This window comes from Sus scrofa, chromosome 14 (assembly GCF_000003025.6).
Source record: "Sus scrofa isolate TJ Tabasco breed Duroc chromosome 14, Sscrofa11.1, whole genome shotgun sequence".
Classification (NCBI taxonomy): Eukaryota; Metazoa; Chordata; class Mammalia; order Artiodactyla; family Suidae; genus Sus; species Sus scrofa.
In genome coordinates this window covers 6,172,568-6,195,042 of record NC_010456.5, presented here as the reverse complement: position 1 = coordinate 6,195,042, position 22,475 = coordinate 6,172,568, and the positions used below count along the sequence as shown (strand labels likewise).

The following is a 22,475-nucleotide window of genomic DNA, read 5'->3' as shown; positions in this document are numbered from 1 at the left end:
ATAGATGAAATGGAAATATTAGTATGAACATAAATATTTTAGGAAAACTTATAAGGTACATATAAATTGAGAACATGATGGTTTACGTGGGAGAGAATGGTAAGGATGACATGTGGAAGTCCTAGCCAGAATGGCTTTTTTTGTTTGTTTTTTTAGGGCCACACCCACAGCATATGGAGGTTCCCAGGCTAGGGGTCTAATCAGAGCTGTAGCTGCTGGCCTATGCCAGAGCCACAGCAAGGAGGGATCCAAGCCGAGTCTGTGACCCACACCACAGCTCACGGCAAAGCTAGATCCTTAATCCACTGAGTGAGGCCAGGGATCGAACCCACAACCTCATGGTTCCTAGTCAGGTTTGTTAACCACTGTGCCATGACGGGAACTCCCAGAATGTTGAAAGTGTAAGAGACTTAACAGATCACCTAATCCAGGTTCAAGGAGACTAAATGAGCTGCCCAATTAAATGGCTCAGCATGGTACTTGGCACCTAACAGATGTCCCATAAATACTGGTATCTTCCTCTTGCCTATCCCTAGCCAAAGTCTTACACCAGGAAGGTGTACAATAACTATCACCACCATCGTCACCTCTTCCAACAGCCTTCTAGTCTTCCAGAGACACAGGTCCCTTCATAAGCCTATTTCATAACTATTATCTCCCTAACACCTACCTTACAGAGTTGGTGAGAGCATTAATTGAGGTCATGTAAAATGGCCAGCAGCTAAAAGTCTAATAAATGCTAGCGTCAAGTTTCAATGCTGCCCTCTCTCAAACAGATCCTTGCCATTTATGGTAGTAGGAGCATGTGCGTGTTCATGTGCACAAACGTGTATGACGAGTGAAGATACAGGGATGCAAATATCAGACATGCTTCAGACTCAATTTTTGACAATTCCCCTCCTTTTCCCAAGATTCTGATGTGACTCCTGGGTACCAATTTCATTCCACTGAGAATTCCCTTCCATGGTGAGTCACTATGAGGTGTGAATTCAGATGTACTGGAATGGGGGAAAAGGTAATGGGAGCAATAGCTCCTACATTCAGGGACATGCTGACAAAACCAGTGTCTCATTACAAACTCACAACTCAACCCAGACTCATTATTTCTCCAATTGACATGCAAGACCCCTGAAAAAAAGACATCATATCTTGTACTTTCCTTCTATGTGCCTGAGAACAGGATATTAGATACCCCAGTAGTCATTAATTGTTTTTAAATCATCCTTCAGAATTCAGAATTTTAAAATTCAGCCTGCATGTAACGCTCCAGGAACACATATTACGGACTCTGAGCTAGCCTTTCACTTAGGTCAAAAGAGAAAGACCTGTAAATCAGTTTCTCAATAAAATGTGGTAAGCATTTCACCTAAAAAGGAATACATCTTTAAACTCTTAAGTTCATGAATGGCTTGAAACTGTAGTCAAGTTTCTATGCAGGTATGCTGTTCCTCCCTAGAGAGCACACGGCTTCCATTACATTCTAAAAAAATTAAAAAACAAACCAACTCCTCCAAAAGCTGAAGAACCACTGCTTCTACTGCTCTTCCCTCTCTGGCTCTGAAGTCAAGATCTCATGGATAGGCTTTACTCAGCTCCTAAAAGTGTGTTTAGAAATCAAATGACAGGATAGTAGTTACCTTTAGGAGGAAGGATGTATGGGTACTTGTTGAGGGGGGCATCAGAGGGACTTTTGAGGCACTGAAAATATTATGGATTTTGTGTTCTGGTTACAAGAGTGTTTCACTTTATGAAAATTCATCAAGCTAAAGTTATGATTTTTGTACCTGTCTAAAGATATTTTTCAAAAGGGGTTTTAAAAAAACAACCACTAATACATAGCAGACATCACTACATAATGTAAAAAAGAAATCCTTAAAAAACAATTATGTACTAGGAAGGGTCCTTGTGGTGAAGAGTGGATTTCTCCAGACAATGGCCAGTGGGGCACTGTGGCCCCTAGCCCAACTGCCCACAAGTAACTAACTAACGCCTGCCAATGAGCATGAGGCTGAGCCTGGAAACAGGTTCTCCATCCTCACTCAAGCCTTGAGATGCACCACTGTCCCAGCTGACAGTTTGGCGGCAAACAAAGACCCTGAACTAGAATCATCCAGTTAAGCCACTCTCAGATTCCTGACACTGAGAAAATCTGTGAGATAATGTTCAGTGATTTTTTAAAAAACTGATGCAATATCTAAACTATCTCCTTTACATATATTAAAGTCAGCAAAGTAGCCTTGGTGGTTGTACCTACAGAGACAGCAGCTTATCGGTTTAAACTGGGCCTTACACACAATCTTAGAGTATTATTTACTGGGCTCTTCACTATGACTTTGTAATAATAGAAAATACATTTTTCAAGTAGTCATATTTGTTTAAATATTGACCACCAGTGTAACTCTAGGGAGTCATGAAGGGCAACTTGCCCTTCTCAAAAGGCTGTGTGGTACAATATTGCTTTAGAAACCCAAACAAAAAAAAAAGAAAACACAGCTGGTGGTTATGAACATCAATTTCATAAGTTAATTTATCTGTAAGATACAGAACAGGGATCTTCTTAATGCTCCTTTCTCCTACCTCCATCTAAATTAGAGATTCCATTATAGTAATAAATTTTGTTTTCTTGCCTAATTCTTTGAATGATACCGTATATGTGTATATAACTTAATTTTTCTGAAGGCTTTTCTCAGAAAAGTAAATAACTAAATCAGAATTACCAACTTTAAGACACATGCATCCGCATGTTCATTGCAGCACTATTCACAATAGCCAGGACATGGAAACAACCCAAATGTCCATCAACATAGGATTGGATTCGAAAGAGGTGGTATATATACACAATGGAATACTACTCAGCCATAAAAAAGAATGACATCATGCCATTTGCAGCAACATGGATGGAACTAGAGAATCTCATCCTGAGGGAAATGAGCCAGAAAGACAAAGACAAATACCATATGATATCACTTATAACTGGAATCTAATATCCAGCACAAATGAACATCTCCTCAGAAAAGAAAATCATGGACTTGGAGAAAAGACTTGTGGCTGCCTGATGGGAGGGGGAGGGAGTGGGAGGGATCTGGGAGCTTGGGCTTATCAGACACAACTTACAATAGATTTACAAGGAGATCCTGCTGAGTAGCATTGAGAACTTTGTCTAGATACTCTTGTTGCAACAGAACAAAGGGTGGGGAAAAAAAAAGTAATTGTAATGTATACATGTAAGGATAACTTGATCCCCTTGCTGTACAGTGGGAAAATAAAAAAAAAAAAAAAGAAAGAAAGAAATTAAAAAAAAAAAGAATTACCAACTTTACATAAATAAGCTCTTTTTTTTTTTTTAAATAATCTTTTAAAATACAGACATATTATTTGTAGAAGAGGGAGCTGGGGGGCGTGAGGGGATGCAGCTATTCTGATATCATCCAACACAAATATCACATGTTTTGAAATCAGTGTATTAGTTCTTGTATCTGTTTGTACTTCTGAAGCCTGCCTGAGAGCTTCAGAATTTGACACTTCAGCAGCCTGGCTCCAGTACCTTGCTCAGCGCTGAATCCTCTTCAGTGCCCAGCAGAGCAAAGGGCCTCACACACATTAAGCATTATGGTATTAGCTTAACTGAAAAAAAAAATTTACAAAAAGTAACTTTTTTTCCATTTAAAATTCTCAAAAGTTGTACCAAATACTCTTCTCAAAATGAACTACCAGTAGGTAGGTCCTCTCATGTTTCCCCGTATATTTTTAAAAACTAAATGACAACAATCTTTTGCTATAATCAGGCTAAACTTTTGCACTCTGTTAAAATTTAACCTACCAGTTTTTAATGATTCTTCATGACTCCCTAGAGTTACACTGGTGGTCAATATTTAAACAAATACGACTACTTGAAAAGAGTATTTTCTGTTATTACAAAGTCATAGTGAAGAACCCAGTAAATAATACTGTAAGACTGTGTATAAGGCTGAGCCTAACAACATAATAAAGCCAACAAAATGCTAGAATTATCCTTCATTTAATATATTTACATATATTTTAAATAACATACATTGTATAATTATATTATGTGTTTTTTCCTTTCTCTCTCAAGATCCTGAATATCAGCTAGCACTATTAAAGCTAACATCTGATCTTTCAGAATTTTTTATTACCACTGTACACCAAGTCATCTTGTTTCTTTGCAATAACTAGCCAGCAAGTGAAAATACTGATTATTCTCATCTAACTTAGATTTTTTTTTAAAAAAAGGACAGCATTTATTTTTATGAAGATAAATACAAATGAGTTTGATTTTTTTTTTCCTAAGTCAATCACTGCCTCCATGGTGGGCGATAGATAACGTCGTCTAAGACCAAGAAAAAGAAACTCACCACAAGGGGTTTCTTATAAGCCTCTCTTCTGAAGGTTTGACTATGACATCAACAGAGCTAAAGGACACATCAAATATTATAATTTTTCCATTTTATGACATCAATTAAACACTTATCAGAAGAGATGCTCAAGACTCCAGCCTGAGAATCATATGACACTTGCTTAGTGTCAAAAGGAAAAAAAAAAAAAAACCAACAACAAAACTGCTCACCCTGGTGGTTCAGAAAAGTACTAGATATATAATGACTCAACTATTTAGTATCACAACTTTCAAATAATCACTATCTTGAATCTGTGGTAGCCTCCTTTTCAAGCTTCATGTCTAACAGTATTTTCAGAAAAAAATCCTTCCTCAACATACTTCAGTTTTGTCTTTAATCCTTTCATTTATTTACTTATGCTGCACAGGGCGGGGAGGTGTCTTATCTTTTTCTTGGGCAGTTTTTCTGCTACAATAAAGTACCACGTTGAAGTCTCTGAGTATACAATACTAGAAGTAATTTAGCGGTCTAAAAAGAAAAGCAGTATGCTCCATTCTATTTAAAGAGAAAAAATTCTCTCACAAACTTATCCTGCTGTTATAAAGACCACTAATTTAGAGAGTAATACACTACAATTCTCAAGTCAAGTAAGACACTGGACTGGATTGTCTTTTGTTTGGAAATGTTAACAAATTCTCACTTTGGTAGATTTTTATTTTGGGGTGGGTGGGAGAAAAACATCACCTTCTGAAAAGTAAGGCAGACCCTCCTTTGAGACAAAAATGCTCTGAAGATTGCTTTAGCCCATCTTGACTTTCCTCTGGTAAGGAATGACCTTTCCATTCAAAATGTGGGAGAGATCATATTAAGAGAGACTTGTTTGCAAGAGATAAAACAGAAGTATATTCATAAAAGTACATGGACTTCCTCTTGCCTTCCAAAGCATCATGCAGAACATGGTTCTGAAATGCTTATGGAGACTAATTTTTTCCCCCAGTAGATAAGAGCATGGAACCCAAAGTCAAAAGCCCTTGATCCACTTTAGTCTTACCCTAAGCAAATCTCATATCAGCTCTGTACTTTGGTTTGTTTCTTCAAAATGACAAATGTAATTCTCGCCTATCTACTCTTTTAGGACAGAAGAATTAAAGAAAAAAAAATCACATAAGACTCTTTCATGCTTCTTAGAAATGGCTGCTATAAAACTCAAGGTGCTATTATTATTATCAGCTTGTAACAACTGTTAATGCTGCTTCTGAATTAGGCCACGATTCTGGCTTTAAAACACAAATCTTGTGGTTTTCCATCTGTGGTTACAATTTTTTGATATAATTCCCGTCCTGATAACTTGTACCCCTTGCTCCAAAGATTTACTCTCCTGATCCCTGGCCCGAGAATTTATTTAGCCCCTTCCCAACCAAAGAAACTGATACAAGTCACTCCACTACAGGTTCTTATAGACATAATGTTGGGAATAAGATCATCCTTTTCACGTGAGGAATGTTAACTACATAGTATGCAAAATAAGGCGACACTTGTTATTCTACTTTTTACTTCCCCCAACAGAAAACATGTACGATTACCTTGAAAATCCGAAGGTTTCAGACAATATCTGTAATAATAACTGTCATAAAAATATCAGAGGAAAAACTTTATCGAGTTTGCAAGAAATAACCCTGACCCCTCCAGCTACTATTCGGTTCAGTATGGGCTGTCTCTTCCTAAGGCCTGTGCCATATCTTTGAAGAAAAGTGGCCTGGGCCCAAAGCACGCCCGGGGCAGCTCCGGAGTCAAATCAGGACCCTCCGGAGCAACGTCGGCACCCAACGTTGCATCTCTCGCTTCAGACACACCCCCTCCACCCCGCGTTTCGGAGGAGGTGTGGGCACTCAACTCCTTCACCGGGGATAGGGGGACCGGAGGGAGGGCGGGCCCGGGCCTGAGCACCCATTTTGGAGGATTGGGGCGCTCGGCCCTGTAGGCTTATACGATCAGGAGTGGGGTGAAGGGCGCATCTGTGGGAGGAGGAAGGAGGCCGCAGGGGGGGGTCTCCAGTATTTGGGGGCGTGAAGAGGAAGGCGGCGGGAAAGACTCGGTAGGTTTATCAGCGTGAGGTATTCTTTTTGTTATTTGTTTAGGGCTGGCGGGTGTGACGGGGAAGTCCCCCTCCGGAAAGAGTGGGCAAAGGGTCTCCCTCCCTTCCCGGTCTTGGGGGGTACTGAGGACTTGCGGGAGGCCTCCCTCCAACAGAAAGACAGTCGCTGATAAGCGATGTAGGCTGTGCCCGCCGGGGCGCCGATTCCTACACCTCCAGCCCCGCGCAAGAAGCATGGGACCGGGTGGGAGGGGATGGAGGAGGCCCCCGGCCCGGGAGGCGGGAAAGGCCCCAGAGCTCCGGGACGGGCGGCGGCTCCAGAGCCCCGAGTGGCGGCGGCGCGGGTCGGGCGAGTCCCGAGCCTTCCCGAGCCCCTTGGGCCCCGTGCGCTCCCACTCCCCACTCTCCGCGGCCGCCCCCTCCCCCGTGGCTCCTCTCACCTGCACATGATCCGCCATTTTGCTCCATTCATGCTCCTCTCCGGCCCCCCTCCCCCCCAGCGCGCACCTCGGCCGGGCCGCCGCCGCCGCCGCCGTCGCCGCTGCGCCTGCGCGCTGGGGGCTTGTCGCGCTGCGCTCGCGGCGTAGCGCCGCCCGGCTGCGCAGGCCCGGGCGGCCGGGGCCGCGGTTGGAGAATGCGCAGCGCCGTTGGGACGGCGTAAAGGCGCCGCAACGTCAGCGGCCCGGAGACGCGGGGGGCGGGTAGAGGAAGGAGCGGACCCGGGGGCGCGAGGGGAGGGGGCCGGGGGGAACAAAGCTTTGTTTACATGGTTTTTAAAGGGGCCGTGCTCGCTCCGGCTGGCGGGCAAGCGCTGCCCCGGGAGTTGGAGATGCCTTCGCTCATCAGCTTGGAGAGGGCTCCTCAAGGGGCTGGGACCTGTCCCCGCCCAGACCCCTGCACCTGGCGGATTCCTGTCTTCCCGAGTGTCCTCGAACGTGCCCCCGAACGCCCCTCTCCCTCTGCCGCCGCGCCTCTGCTGTAACACCACACACCGGGGGGGTCTTCCGGTGCGCTCGCCACCTAACCCCCCACTATTTAGGACGCCTGCGTTATTCTTCGCTTTTCACTGCCTTCGGCGGCCGAAATTGTGTCTTTCTAGCTTTCCGCTCCAGTGGACAGGGGCCATTGCTCTCTGATCCTGGGTTTTACCAGCAACCCGAATCGTGATCTCCTTGTTTTCATTTCTGTCCTTTTTTTGCGGTAAACATTCATGGAAATAGCCACCAAATAGTGGCGATGTTCATGGAAACATGCAGAAGACATGGTTCTAATCTTCCCTAATAGATTGTTATCTTAACCAGTAGGCTGCCTGCTGAGAGGGGTCGGAAGCTGGGGGAGGTGATAGGGGGAGACCTAAAGGGGTTTTAGGACCCTTGGGCTCAGTCTGAGTGTGAAAGCCATCCCCTTGGGTCAGATCAGGTCAGGCCCTGCCTGCTGAGGCTAATTCCAGTCTTCCCACTAGGAATGATCTGTATCAGATAATGCCGGTTCCTGTTTTCCACTGGATTCCCCTCCGACTTCCAGTCAAGGCCCCCAATTAGATTTTAGCTGGATTCTGAAAAGTATTGGCTGTTTGAAGTTTGTATGGACTAGGAGCCACCACGGGCGACGGAAATGATGATAGTAGTGAATGACATACACTTTCCGTTGTGGATCGAGGGGACGGGTACTCAGCATTCACTTCAATCTTCCTCCTCCTCCGAGTGTGTCTTCCTGATTTAGAGGTAGAACACCTAAAAACTACATTACCCAGATTTCCTTGCAGCTAGGGTTCTGTATGCAAGTTAGGCTCTGCCAATAGAAGACTTGAGGCAGAGCTTTTTTGACTGTTGTTCCTGGCAAGCCTAGACCCTGAGATGTAGGATTTTTCTGGTTTTGTTTTCCAGCAACTTTTGAGTGTCCTGTTCTTAGCTCCCTGAGGGTAGAGGGCAGGGGAAGGTGGGTCAGGGTCAGGTTCTTCTTTGGTATCTTCTTGGAGTGGAGTTGCAATGGCAGTCTTCCTATCCCCTACTTTCCTGATTGGGTAGAAATAACAGCTCCCAGGTGGGGGAAAAAATGTAATTGTAATGTATACATGTAAGGATAACCTGACCCCCTTGCTGTACAGTGGGAAAAAATTTAAAAAAATTATAAAAGTTAAAAAAAAAAAAAGAAATAACAGCTCCCTGTGGCCCAGGTCCAAATCCAACCCTCCCCCACACCTGTTTCCCCCATCTCCCCCTTCTCTGTAAATGATACCATCATTTACCCAGTTGCGCAAACTAAAAACCCAGGAGTTAACCTTGATTACCCAGTGTTTCAACAGTCCCCCATATCCAATCCACTGGCAAGTCCTGTAGAATCTCTATCCAGTACATACCCCAGTCTGGCCACACCTCTTCATTGCTGCTGCCAACACCCTCATCCAGATCATCATCACATTTCTCTTCGGCTCAAATCATAGATTCCTGATTAGTTTCCCTGTTTCCTGTCTTGCTCTTTGAGAATCCATTTTCCATATAGCTGCAGAACATCCTTTTAAAATCATAAATCAGATCATTTGTGTCCTTGCTGAAAAATCCTCCAGTGGCCTCCCACTGCATTTAGGATACATTCCAAATCTTGGTGACAGCCCAAGAGCCCACGTGAGGAGCCACTCTGGCTCCCAATGCGCTGGTCCTTCTGCCCTTCTTGCAGCTCTGCACATCCAGTGATTCCTGCCTCAGGGCCTTTGCCCTTGAAGGAACTTCTGCCTGGAATGTTTTTCCCTCAGGTCCTTAAGTGGCTGGTGTCCTCTTATCATTGATGTCTTAGTTCAGGTATTATCTCCTCAAAGAAGCTTTTCTCACGGCTCTATTGAAAGTTGTCCCCTGACCCCATCAGTGTCATACTTAGAGTGCTGATCACTGTATGTCCTTAAGTATTTAGTTACATACTTTTTCCTTTCCTTGTCTGGGTCTCCAACAGGAAGGGAATCACAGTGAAAACAGGGCTTCAATGTGTCTTTTTCTTTTTTTTTTTTTGCAATTTACTATATGCCACATTAGTCTACTTTATTTTGATTTCAGTTAGTAAATTTCTTAACTCTAGGGTTTCCTTTTTTTTTTTTTGTCTCTTTAGGGCCGCACCCATGGTGCAGCATATAGAGATTCCCAGGCTAGGAGTCTAATTGGAGCTGTAGCCACTGGCCTACACCACAGCCACTGCAACACCAGATCCCAGCTGTGTCTGCAACCTACACTATAGCTCATGGCAACGCCGGATCCTTAACCCACTGAGCAAAGCCAGGGATCAAACCTGCCACCTCATGGTTCCTAATCAGATTTGTTTCCACGTGCCACTATGGGAACTCCTTCAATATGTCTTGTTTCCGCTCTGTCCCCCCCACCTCTGCTCAGAGAAGTGCTCAGAAAAAGACTGAGTTAATTAACTTTTCCCCATCTCAGTCTCATTCTAGGGTGCGTTTGGGGCTCTTAGAACATAAAGTGTTTGAAGTGTTATGCCAGTGCTAAGTAACATAATTACCATGCTAATAATTGGGTTCCCTCTTTCCTTAGTACTGGGAGAGGTGATATATAAATGGTGAGGACTAGGAATGAAACTCTGGAGACTGGTGGTGTCCTTCCTCCCCCACAGTCAGGCAACAACTTGGGTGGGAGGAGGCCGGGATGGAATCCTTCACGAACACCATTCACTTGCTTCTGTGCCTGGGAGTTCCCGATGCGGCTCAGCGGTAACAAACCCGACTAGTCCAGGAGGACACAGGTTGGATCCCTGGCCTCGCTCAGTGGGTTAAGGATCCGGCATTGCCATAAGCTGTGGTGTAGGTCGCAGATGCAGCTCAGATCTGGCATGGCTGTGGCTGTGGCTGGCAGCTGTAGCTCCGATTCGACCCTTAACCTGGGAACTTCCAGATACCACGGGTGCCGCCCTAAAAAAAAACAAAAAACAAACAGAAAACATTTATTTCTGTGCCTGGTCCTCCATCCCTCTCAGATCCACACCAGCTCCCAGCCCGGTCAATGCCTGCCTACCAGTGGTGTGCCCAGAGCTACCCCTAGGGCAGCTGTCCCCACCTAGTCATTGGGGGGGTGGGTACCTCATGGCCAGGGAATCACAATTGCTTCAGCTCCTTCTTTTCTTGCCCCCAAACACTAGCTCAGAAACCCTTTTGTATTAAGAATTTAGTTGTTAATCTCTGGTGAGACTAGTAACAAAAAGTTGCAAAATTCCCAGAGTCTCCTGATCCGTGTTCTCAGCTCCTGCTGTGAGAAACCATTGTAAAGGAAAGGACCCTAATGGCTCATACTGATGCACAAATGAGAAGCCACGGGGCACCTCCTCCCCCACCTGTGCCTCCATGTAAACCCCTGAGACCTTTTCCTTTATGCTGCTTTCTCTTGCTATTATTGGTACCTGGGTAACCTACTGGCCTCTGGTTCTCTGCCCCTCTGGTGTGTCTTGGAGCTATGTCTTCTGGGTTTGCCTGGCTCACAGGGTTTGCTTGCAGCCAAGCAGAACGTCCTGGGGTCAGTACTTCCACTGTAGGATTCCCACAAATCCTGCCAGGAAAAGTGGGTGTTGCTCCGAGTTCGCTCCTGTTGCGGACCCCAGCCACAGGAAGAGAACATTTCTGGCTACCACAGGCAAGGGATGGCTAGCGGGTGTCTGAAACACCTGGGGCTCAGCCCTCCAGGTTTATTAACAGTTCCCAAGTGATCTGGCATGCTCGGGTGCCCCCCTGTGGTTCTGAGTGGAAAGTGTCCAGTTTACCATCTGGGAAGGCGACCAGAGTGGTAGGGAGGAGCATCCTGTTTTCTTGCTACTCAGAGACAGGTCTGGTCCACACCAGCAACATCAGCATCACAGGTCGCAGTCTAGACCTGCTGCATCAGAATCTGCACTTTTAACAATAGCTTCACATTAAAGTTTGAAAGGCACTTCTCTGGCAGTCCCCAGGATGGCCCAGAACGCCCTTTTCTTCTCTTTTGTTGCTGCTCCTGCAGCAATATGGAAGGGATTGAATCTAAGCTACAGCTATGACCTACACCACAGCTGTGGCAACACCAGATCCTTAACCAACTGTGCCATGCTGGGGATAAAACCCACACTGCCGGAGACAATGGTGAGCCTTAACCCGCTTTGCCACAGTGGGAACTCCAAAGCCCTTTTCATCTTCCTCTGTAAGGAGATGCTGAGTCGGCCCGCAAACCATGCAGCTCCCATGTGATGTTGTCTCTCCTTCAGGACGAGAAAAATGAAATAGGCCATCCATTTCCATACTCCTAACCACTTCCCAAGGAGTTTTTCCCACACCAGCATCCCTGGCTACCCATTGGTCTCTGAATCCACCTGATCAAATCCAGGCAGCAGTGCTGAGTGCCGAGAGCTTTACGTGACTCTGCCCTCTGCTCCCAGAGCTCATGACATTGGTCTCTTAGAGCTGTTTTGGTAAAGCGCATGGCATGTACGGCAGAGGCCTGAGCAGTGCACTCCTCTGGTTTCCTTCCCAAGGCAACTGAACCCCCACGGTAAAGGAAACAGCTTGTTTACATAAGCACCCATTATGGGGTTACCCCAGAGTGCTGGTCTAATTCTCTGGTTCCCCCAACATTTCGGCACCATGCCTCCATCATTGCTTCTCTAAACCATCTGGCTCTAAGTTAAATATTCTTTGGGGAGCTTAGATTTCTCCAAAGCAATGTATCTCCTTGCATGAAATGTGGATTCCACTTAGGGGTGAGCAATAAGAAGATCGCCGAATTCAAGATCAGATACCCTGCTACTTCCTCCTCTGCCTCTGTGACCTCAGGAGGGTCTCAAACAGGTGTGTTTATACCTGCCCTTCCTTCTTCCAGGGATAGTGTGCCTGGTGCCCGAAACCTTTAGTAAGTATAAGGCACTTTTGATAACTATGGAGCTTTTTTTTTTTTTTTTTTTTTTTGTCTTTTTGCTATTTCCTGGGCCGCTCCCACAGCATATGGAGGTTCCCAGGCTAGGGGTCAAATCAGAGCTGTAGCCACCGGCCTACACCAGAGCCACAGCAAAACGCGGGATCCGAGCCACGTCTGCAACCTACACCACAGCTCATGGTAACGCCGGATCCTTAACCCACTGAGCAAGGGCAGGGACTGAACCCGCAACCTCATGGTTCCTAGTTGGATTCGTTAACCACTGCGCCACGATGGGAAGTTCTTTTTTTTTTTTTTTTTTTTTTTTTAAATATAAGTATAAGAGGTTACTGTTTTAACCTAGAAAGATAATCTCCAACTGACTGGAACTCAGTTGTCTTTTTTTTTTTGTCTTTTTAGGGCCGTACCCACAACATATGGAAGTTCCCAGGCTAGGGGTCGAATTGGAGCTGCAACTGCCAGCCTACACCACAGCTACAGTGACATGGGATCCAAGCTGTGTCTGTGACCTACACTGCAGCCGGAGATAACTCCGGATCCTTACCACACTGAGTGAGGCCAGGGATCGAATCCAAATCCTCATAGATATTAGTTGGGTTCTAAACCTGCTGAGCCACAACGGGAACTCTGGAACTCAGTTGTCTTTATAATGCTCACAAAAGCTGGAAAGATGGTGAACTCCAGCAGTTGAGATATGCTTGGGGAGCATAGCGTGTGGGAACGTTCATGTTTCTATAATCTCATGGAGGTGGTGTACGTGTGTGTCACCATGGTGGGGGCAGGGAGTGCTCCCCACAGAGTGAAACCATTGCAGCAGAGTGTGTGAAAGTGGTGAGGTGATTTCGTCCACGGTGCTGGGCGTGTGTGTGCTCAGCTCCTCCTGGGTTGAGAGACCTGGGTTCCGGTTTGGTGGCCTTGGATCTGTCCCTCAGACCTTCCTGAACCTCAGTGTCCTCATTTTTATTTATTTATTTATTTATTTATTTATTGGCCATGTCCCTGGCATGTGGAAGTTCCTGGGGCCAGGGTCTGAACTCATACCACGGCAGTGACAATGACAGGTCCTTAACCCACTGAGCCACCAGGGAACTTCACGTTTCCTCATTTTTTTTTTTTTTCTTTTTGTTGTTGTTGTTGCTATTTCTTGGGCCGCTCCCGCGGCATATGGAGGTTCCCAGGCTAGGGGTTGAATCAGAGCTGTAGCCACTGGCCTACGCCAGAGCCACAGCAACGCGGGATCCGAGCCGCGTCTGCAACCTACACCACAGCTCACGGCAACGCCGGATCGTTAGCCCACTGAGCAAGGGCAGGGACCGAACCCGCAACCTCATGGTTCCTAGTCGGATTCGTTAACCACTGCGCCACGACGGGAACTCCACGTTTCCTCATTTTTAAATGAGGGAGTTGGACTGGTTGATTTCTATGGTTCTGACCTTGTTTTGTCATGCTAAGCATTCAGCTTGGGGCGAGGGGGCCTTGGTGACTGGTTTTACTGTCAAATTTCTTCTGGGTCTCTGTTCCAGTGGGTCTCTGTTCCAGTGGGTCAGCCACTCTGTGGTGGTGACTCTCCATGCCAGGTTCTGTACCTGAGTTGTTGCTCACTGAAGCAATGGAATTTGGCTTTTTGGAAATGCTGTCTTACTCACTGAAAAATGCAGGAAGCTTGAGTGTGAAACTCACTCATCAAAAAGAAAACACACACACACACAGCAAGAAACCACAGGGCCTATCAGCTTGTCGTCATCAAGCAGACTAGAATAGTGCAGAATACTCTAGGCAGAGAGGAAATGAACTTGAGAGAAGGGGGAACATAGGGCAGTGAGGAGAGAAAGAGGGCGGGAGTGGAAGGAGCGCTGAGGCTCAGGGCCGGGGATGGTGGGAGGATGGAGGACGTGGTGAAGCAGGGCTTCCTGTACCTTCAGCAGCAGCAGACTTTCGGGAAGGTAGGAAGAGCTGGACTGGGCTGGGCTGGGGCTGGGCCGAGAGGCTGGGGCTTCGCTAGACTCTCCCGGGGAGGAGAGGAGACCCTGGAATGTTCCAGAACCCTTAGGAGATGCCAGGGACTGTGCCATCAACCGCCTCAGGCCCAGAGCACAAGCTTGAGAGGGCTCTTTCCTCAGCAGCTGCTGACCTCCCTGACCAGGCCCCAGACTCTGCTCTTGCTGACGGCTGCTGACCCGGGGTGGGGGTGGGGAGGAGTGGGGGGAGGGGCTCTGGCTCTGTTTCTTGCCTTTCTTGCCCTGTGGCAACTTCTCACCAGGGCACCTTGGGAGGGGATGGAGGGAATGGCAGAGGGGATCATTTGGGATTGCAGTGGGAGTTCCTTCCTTTTTTCCTGCCCCAGTGGGGTGCGTTTGGCCTGTGAGCTTGAGCTTGGTCTCTGGGAGCCAGGGCCCCGTGGTGTCCTGATTCCTTTCCCCTCCTTGGCCTCCTTGAATGAGGAAGTGCTCCTTCCTTCAGCTGACCCACCCCAGGGCTCCTCTCCGTCCGTCTGTCTCTCTCATGGCCTGACTTGTCAGGGGATGGGGCGGGAGGGTTCAGGAGGGTCAGCTGACGTTCCTGGGGACAGGTGCCTTCCATGAGGCCTCACACAGAACCAGAATGATGGGCCCCAGTCTGGGCCATCCTTCTGGGCCTCAAGACGCACAGGCTTTCTGCCTGGTGACTCGGATCCCCTGGGTTGGGCCTGCCGGGCCTCCCTGCAGTCTGCCTCCACGGGGCTCTCCACTGTGCCTTTTCTACCTTTAGCATCTTCTCCGCTGTCCTCACAGGCCTCCTTCTGGGTTGCTTGGGGGTGGATCTCCAATGCTTCCTAATTCCCAAGGCCTCCGTTAGGCTCCCTGCCTCCTTGGGTCTCCTGTGATCCTCACCTCCGTCTCCCTTGGGCCCTCCTCTCCCCTCTGGTCACCGTCTCTCCGTCTCCCCATCTGGGGGCAGAAATGGCGCCGGTTCGGGGCTGTGCTGTACGGAGGGTCGGGCTGTGCCCTGGCCCGGCTGGAGCTCCAGGAGGGCCCGGAGAAGCCTCGCCGGGGAGAGCCCCCCCGGAGGGTCATCCGTCTCAGTGACTGCCTGCGGGTGGCCGAGGCTGGTGGGGAGGCCAGCAGCCCCCGGGACACCAGCGCCTTCTTCCTGGAGACCACAGAGCGCCTGTACCTGCTGGCGGCCCCAACCACAGAGCGTGGCGACTGGATACAGGCCATCTGCCTCCTGGCCTTCCCGGTGAGTCGTCCAGGGCTGCGGAAAGGCGTGGGGGCACTTGATGCTTGCTCTGGGCCAGTGTTGGAAGGGCCAAGGTCAAGATGCTGGGGTGGGGGAGGAAGCATCCCGAGTCAGAATAGGGGGTAGCTGGTTGAGTGTGTTTTGAAAGAAAGCTGGGCCAGAGGTAGGGCTTGGGGTTGGTGATGGTGGTGAGCCTTGGGTTTCCTCCCCAGGGCCCGAGGAAGGAGCTGTTAGGCCAGGAGGGAAAGGGCAGCCGGCCCCGCATGGAGGAGAATGAACTGTACAGCAGCACGACCACAGGTGAGGTGGGGGGCTGCCTCTTTTCCGTGGGTGCTCTCCCCAGGGCGTACTGGGGAGGCAGTGCAGGCTGGCTGACTGCCAGCGGAGTCTTCCTGCCTTGTGGTTGCCCCTGGCCCTGGCCAGCCCCTTATCAGCATCGCTTCCGGCCTGGCCTGTGGTGGGGGAGGCTGGCCAGCATGCATGTCAGCTCTTCACCTGCAGTCCGCTCCCTCTTGTCCAGGCCCTGCTGCTGGGAAAGGCCCAGCCGGAGGGTCTGGGTGAAGGTGCTGCTCTTGAACTCTCTCTTGTGGGCACTGAGCAATTGACTGTAAAAAGAATGGTTTTCTTCCCGTGGATTAAGGTGTCCTGGGACAAGGGAGCTTTTGGCTGACAAGGCAGTCCCCCTCCTGCCCTCTGGATGGGTGTGTGTGGAGAGCAGGTGGACTGGGGGCTGGGGAGACATCCGGGCTCCTAGCCTCGGAGGGCACCTGATGGCATCGGTAGGAGGAGGGTGGGCCGAGGGCTGGGCGGGCAGGGTTGGCTGCACCTGCAGCCGTGACTGCAGGGATTGGGGAGGCGGCTGGGTGGGGGCAGAGATGAGATGGAGGAGACAAGGCTTTGGCTCTGGCGACAGGGGCCGGAAGGAAGTGGCACGAGGTCAGGGTGCATGTGGCTAGGGTGTGATGTCTCCTGGGGGGGAGGGGTGGAGGTACCTGGTATTTTGGGGAGTATGACCTGGCACAGAGCAGCACAGCTTTTGGGACCTTGGCTGCAGGGTCCTGGGGATATGGGTCATACCTTTTCTGGAAAGCTGGCGCGCTATTTAGAGCAGGGCAGAGGTGAGACAGGCCAGCCGTTTCCCATTAACTGCTCCCCCTCCTCCCCAGCGGTCCCCTGCAAGGAGTTTGCTGTGACCATGAGGCCTACAGAAGCCAGTGAGAGGTGCCGGCTCTGGGGATCCTATACCCTGCGGACTGGGGAGAGCGCCCTGGAGCTGTGGGGTGGTCCTGAGCCAGGCACCCAGCTGTATGAATGGCCCTACAGGTTCCTGCGGCGCTTTGGGCGGGACAAGGTGAGCCGGGGCTGTGAGGGGCAGGTTTAAGACGTACTGAGCTCTGAGAGCAAGGAAACTATCAAGGAAGGGGCGAAGGGGCCCACAAGGGAGGAGAGAATGGGAGGAGGAAGAGAAGATAGAGGCCGGCAGAGGAAAAGCAGCCCAGCTCTGGGGGCTGGAGGACAGAAGCAGGGGAGGGGAGATGGTGGTGGAGGAGGGTGAGAAGGAAAGCAGAGGTTACAGGGTGGGCAGTGGCTGGCCTCGTGCAGCACAAACTGGATGCCAAGCTTCCTGCTCGGATGGATGGGAGGGGAAAGGAGGGAAGATGAGAGAGGCTTCACTTGTAAGAAAAACATGGAGGGAAAGGGGAGGGGGAGCAGCTGGAGGCGGGGGTGGGGCAGGGGGGTAGGCAGTTCCTGGGGAGGGGGTAGTTGGAGGTGATAGGTTTGTGGCTGGGAGCTTGGTCCGGGAGCAGCGGCCCTGCCGTGGCCAGGCAGTCATCTTCTTTCTCCTCCACCCAGGTAACGTTTTCCTTTGAGGCTGGCCGCCGCTGTGTCTCAGGGGAGGGCAGCTTTGAATTTGAAACTCGGCAAGGCAATGAGATCTTCCTAGCCCTGGAAGAGGCCATCTCTGCCCAGAAAAACGCCGCCCCTCCTGGGCCCCAAAGCCAGCCCGTCCCGGTCCCACAGTGTTGCCCCGGCCAGAGAGCCCCTACTCCCGACCCGCCGACTCACTGCCACCACCCTCGCCCACCATCCCGGTGCCCACCCCGCGGCAACGGGGCCCAGAGGGGGAGTACGCGGTACCCTTCGATGCAGTGGCACGTAACCTGGGCAAGAGCTTGAGAGGCATCCTGCCCGGCCCCCGGCAGCTCCCGGTTGACCCTCTGTATGACAGCATCGAGGAGCACCCGCCCCTGAGACCCGACCACATATACGATGAACCCGAGGGCGTGGCCTCCCTGTCCTTGTATGACAGCCCGAAGGAGCCCCGGGGTGAGGCCTGGAAGAGGCAGGCCACAGCTGACAGGGACCGCAGCGGCCTCCAGCATGTCTACGAGTCAGGGCAGGACTTTTCTGCCTCTGGCTGGCCACAGGGAACGGAGTATGACAATGTCGTACTTAAGAAAGGCCCAAAGTGATGGGAGGGCCGGCGAGTTGTGGACCCTATGGGATGCCAGCGCTGAAGCCGCCCTGTGCACACAGGCCAGGGTTAGAGCTGGGGAGAAGGAGCCGGAGGAGTAAGCGGGCATCCCCTTCCAGCTTCTGCTGGTGACCCCTGCTGGCCGCCGCCTCCCAGGACCCTCTCGCTGCTCCTTCCAGAACCCTAGGCTTGGCTGCCTTCGTCTCTTCTGAGGAGTTGCCCCTCGCAGGGCCTGCCTCGTGAGTCACCATCCCAAAGCAGGAAGAGTGCCCTGAAGAGACCGACTCTCCTACTCCTTTCTACTTCCTCTTCTCCACTCCCCACCCCCCGAGCCTAAATGGAACCTCCAGCATTTAGGGCCGAGGACAAAAAGATGTGAGCAGATCGCCCTGGTTCCTTGGCTTGTGCAGGCTGCCTGTCTGCTGACGTCCCCTTCAGAGGACAGCCGTGGCTCCAGGCACTCAGGAGGATGGCTGCAGCTTTCGGACTTGTTTGTGGCATTAAACGTTTCTGAAACATTTCTATGTGGCATGAGTGTGTGAGGCAGGGCTGGGACAGGCACAGGCCTGCGGGGGGCGGGGGGGTGACTGTTCCGATTGGCCACCACTGACACCCCCTCTCCCAGCAGCAAGGCCATCTCTGAGCCTAGGCTGGGTCCCCAGATCTGTCCAGCGAGGTGGAGGTCTGCAGAAGCCGGGGCACCCTGGGACAGATGTTCAAGCATCTTCAACCCTTTGCTAGGGAAGGGTCAGCCCCAGAAGAGTAGCACGGGAGCCGTGTGTCTGTGTGTCTGCGTGTACCTGGACTGGAAGATAAGCAAGAGTTGCCTGTTATTGAGCCTTGTGTGCTAGAAATGGGACTAACCCCACTCAAACGCCTGCCTTCCGGAGACTTGCCCTCTTGATCTGTAAGAGGAGGAGGTTCTTCCATGAAGGCACTGAGAACCCTTCCTGCTCTGAACCTTCCTTGTTTCCCATTTTCCCACAGGTCAGGCTCTGCGCTTCCTCCTCTCAGCAAAACCTGCTTCCACGGGAAGGGATGTCAGTGCGTTTCTGCTACTGGCCAACTCAGCCAGTATTATGGGGCACTGTTGGGAAGGCTCTAGTCTGCCCTGGCCTCACGCTGCTTCAAGGCCAGAGCAGGTGAGATGAGGCACAGATGTCAGTCACAAAAGGGGGCCATAACAGCTATGGGAGGAAATGGCTGTTCATCGGGGGACTGAGAAAGGCTTCCTATCAAAGGTGGCATGTAAGGTGGACCTTCCTGGGTGAGAAGGGATGTATGAAGAGCATCCCGGGTAGAAGGACGTGAGTGGAGGTGGGGAGGGAGGTGCCTGCCCATACACTCAGGAAAGAGTTCTACATTCAGAGCGGAGGGAGCTCAGGGCAGTCTAGTTGGCAAGGCTGATTCCAACCGCGTGGAAGGATTGGTACCTAATTAAAGGGGAAGAAGAAATGCAGGATTTTGAGCAGAGAGTCCCACAAGAGCTGTGCGCTAGAGCAATAACCACAACATCCCTTGCAAAATGGACTGGGGGCAAAGTGCGCTGAATTGGGAGGGGAAATTGAGAAAGACTGGCGAGTCACATGCCCTTGATAGGGCCTGCAGATCGTGGAGTCCTGTTGGATGGGGAACACAGAGAAACAGGGTTTCAAGAGAGATACAGGTTTGGGGAAGACAGTGAGTTTGTTTCTGACGAAGGAGGCTAAGATGGCTTCACTCTTCCCAACTAGAGGAGCCCCAGAAGCAGCAGCTGGAAAGAGGCTCCAGGGCTTGGGAAGGAAACAAGCTAGAGACCTAAGGGCCACCTGGCCTCCTTGTGGGTTGTGATGGAGTTTTATCACACTCCATGTCTTTACCCCTTGTTAAAGGAATTTGAGGCAGTGGGCTAGACAATCAGGCTGGAGACAGAGGGAGAAGCCTTCCAGGAACCCTGAAACCTTGTCTGTGCCAAAGGTTATCCCCGCTGCCCTGATCCAATCCCAGCCTCAGCATACATCAGAGGCAGCCAGTCCTAAGGTCTCAAACGGGGTCAGTGGTTGCCCTCTGCAGACTCCTAGTGGGAGTTGAGGGTGGGGCTCTCCGGCAGCAATGCGCTTTCCCATTTCCCCAAAGCACTTGAGGTGGCCATCCCAGCTCAGCCCAGCAGGGGGCAGTATTAGCCTGTGGAAAGGGCCACTGGGGGCTTAGCCACTGCCAGGGTGGGGGCTTGGTCAAAGGAAACTTCAAGATGGATTGTCCAAAAGAATGGGGGGAAATTTGAGGAATCTGCAGGTTAGAGCTTGCCCTTCAGATCCTCAGAGCCCTGCTTGGAGACCTGCAAACCCTGCCTCTGAGAAGTGTGGGACCCTAAGCTGAAAACTGCCTTTTCCTTGGCCTCTCTCCTCCCCACTGAGATCTGGGGACTTTGCAGTTCTGCTGAAGCTTGATTTGCTCGAAAGAGGAAGTGGTAAATCGGGCTCTGGGGAAAGGTGGGGTGAGGGCCGGTTGGGGCAGAGGAGGGGAGCGTTTTTTTTGGGGGGGGAGTGGGCGGGGCCATGGCAGTCCTGAGGATGCTGACCAAGCCGGCAAGGTCTGTCTCAGAAGATGTGACCGGGTGGGTGGATCTTCCTGCCGAGAGCATCCTCAACTACAAGGTCCCTGGCAGACATGTGCATTTCTTAGTTTCAGGCCAAGGACCAGCCCCACCTGGAGCTGGGGGGCCAGGGAAGGGCTGCGTGGAACCTGCAGGCAGAGCAGTGAGGCAGGGAAGGGTTCATGCAGGCATGAGCCTGGGATGAATCTCCACAAACAGAAACACGGAGGTGAAGCCCTTCTCAAAGTGGTTTTTTGGCAGCCTGTTATCAAGGGGCAAATCCATAGATGAGGAAATACAGCTGATCTTGAAGAGGACAGGGGAGTGTAAGCAAGAGACAGCTCTACCAAGAAAGGGTCTCTTGGAGTTCCCATTGTGGCTCATTGGGTTAGGAATCCAACTAGTATCCATGGGGACGCACTTTCGTTCCCTAGCCTCACTCAGTGGGTTAAGGATCCAGCGTTGCCATGAGCTGTGGTGTAGGTCGCAGACGAATCTCTGATCTGGCGTTGCTGTGGCTGTGGTGTAGGCCGGCAGTTGCAGCTCCGATGTGACCCCTGGCCTGGGGTCTACTACCTGGCAGCTGTCATACCACAAGATGCTCTGCTGTGACAAGGGCACTTAGAATTGCTTTTATCTGCTAATTACTATGCAGAGGTGACATCAGGGCAGGTAAGAACAGCATCATGACTGGTGCCCAGCATAGAGATGTGCACACAGATGGGTGTAACTGTGTGTGCACGCACACAAGCATGCTTATCATGCTTCCTCTTTCCTCTCTTGCCTCCCTTTGTATTTTCTTTTTTCCAGAGCGTAGGAGTGGTATGTGTGTGTGTGTGTGTGTGTGTGTGTTGGGCTGTGGTCCAGCCCACCAGTCTGCTCTCAGGCTGTGGAGGGAGCAGCCAGGGCCCCCTTGTGGGTTCCTGCCTTGGACCTTCAGAATAAACCAAGACCCAGATTGCCTGGGCCTCTCTGCTCGCTCAGGCTCCTCCCTGAAGGCTGCACTCAAGCTGTTGCTGCCACCACCTTTCAGCCGTGATGCTAACCAGCCTCCTGCCTCCTGCCTCGTGGGCGCTGATTCAATTAGCCAAGGTGCCCACCTCCTGCCAGGGCCATTTATAAAATCAGCAGGGGCAGCTGGCGATCTCAGGGAGGGTGGAGCTGGGAAGCAAGGCAGGAAGGGGAAGGCAGAGGAATGAGAGGGTCTGAGAGGGGGTGTCTCATCTGATTAGGCATCAGGCTGGTGGGCGGGGCTGGACATCACTTCCCTGCTTCTCTCCTCAGCTCCCAGGCCCATCTGATCCTGGCCAGAGAGGAGCAGGGCCCTCCCTCTCCAGGCTTTGGCCAGGCCTGCCTCTCTCCTGCTTGCTCCCTCCCATTTCCAGAACCCTTTTTTTTTGTTTGTTTTTTGCCTTTTAGGGCCATATGGAAGTTCCCAGGCTAGGGGTCTAATCAGAGCCATAGCGGTCGGCCTACACCACAGCCACAGCAATGCCGGATCCAAGCCGCGTCTGCAACCCACACCACAGCTCTCGGCGACGCCGGATCCTTAACCCACTGAATGAGGCCAGGGATCGAACCTACGTTCTCATAGATCCTAGTCAGGTTCATTAACTGCCGAGCCATGACGGGAACTCCCAGAGCCTTCCTCTTGACACCAGCTCTAACATCTCTGGGCCAGAGGTGGCTGGTGGATTCAGGAGGGAACACTGGGTTCTGAAGGATTTGTTGGGGAGCCAGAGTCCCAGAACTGGGTTAAGCAATTCTGGGACCTGTACCCCAGGACCTGACCAGCCTTGGGCTTTCAGGTATCTGATCAGAGAGGGCTGGGGGGTATCTGAGGTTTTCCTGAAGGGGGCAACAG

At 50.7% G+C, this 22,475-nt stretch overlaps 2 protein-coding genes across 3 annotated transcripts in view; one reads left to right on the top strand and one right to left on the bottom strand.

Moving 5' to 3' along the window:
• Nucleotides 1–7,003, bottom strand: part of XPO7 (exportin 7) — a 91,995-nt gene extending 84,992 nt beyond the window's left edge. Inside the window, exon 1 of one of the 2 annotated variants that reach the window (XM_021073572.1) lies at nt 6,891–7,003. In XM_021073572.1, the coding sequence (XP_020929231.1) occupies nt 6,891–6,908 (18 nt within the window). In that variant the 5' untranslated portion in view covers nt 6,909–7,003. The remainder of the gene's footprint in view (nt 1–6,890) is intronic. The other variant, XM_021073573.1, reaches the window with a different exon arrangement.
• DOK2 (docking protein 2) lies at nt 14,148–18,556 on the top strand. Its single transcript, NM_001185102.1, is given in 6 exon segments — nt 14,148–14,284; nt 15,279–15,560; nt 15,773–15,860; nt 16,727–16,911; nt 17,415–17,576; nt 17,579–18,556. Coding segments are annotated over 6 exon segments (1,233 nt in total). The 5' UTR covers nt 14,148–14,224; the 3' UTR covers nt 18,035–18,556.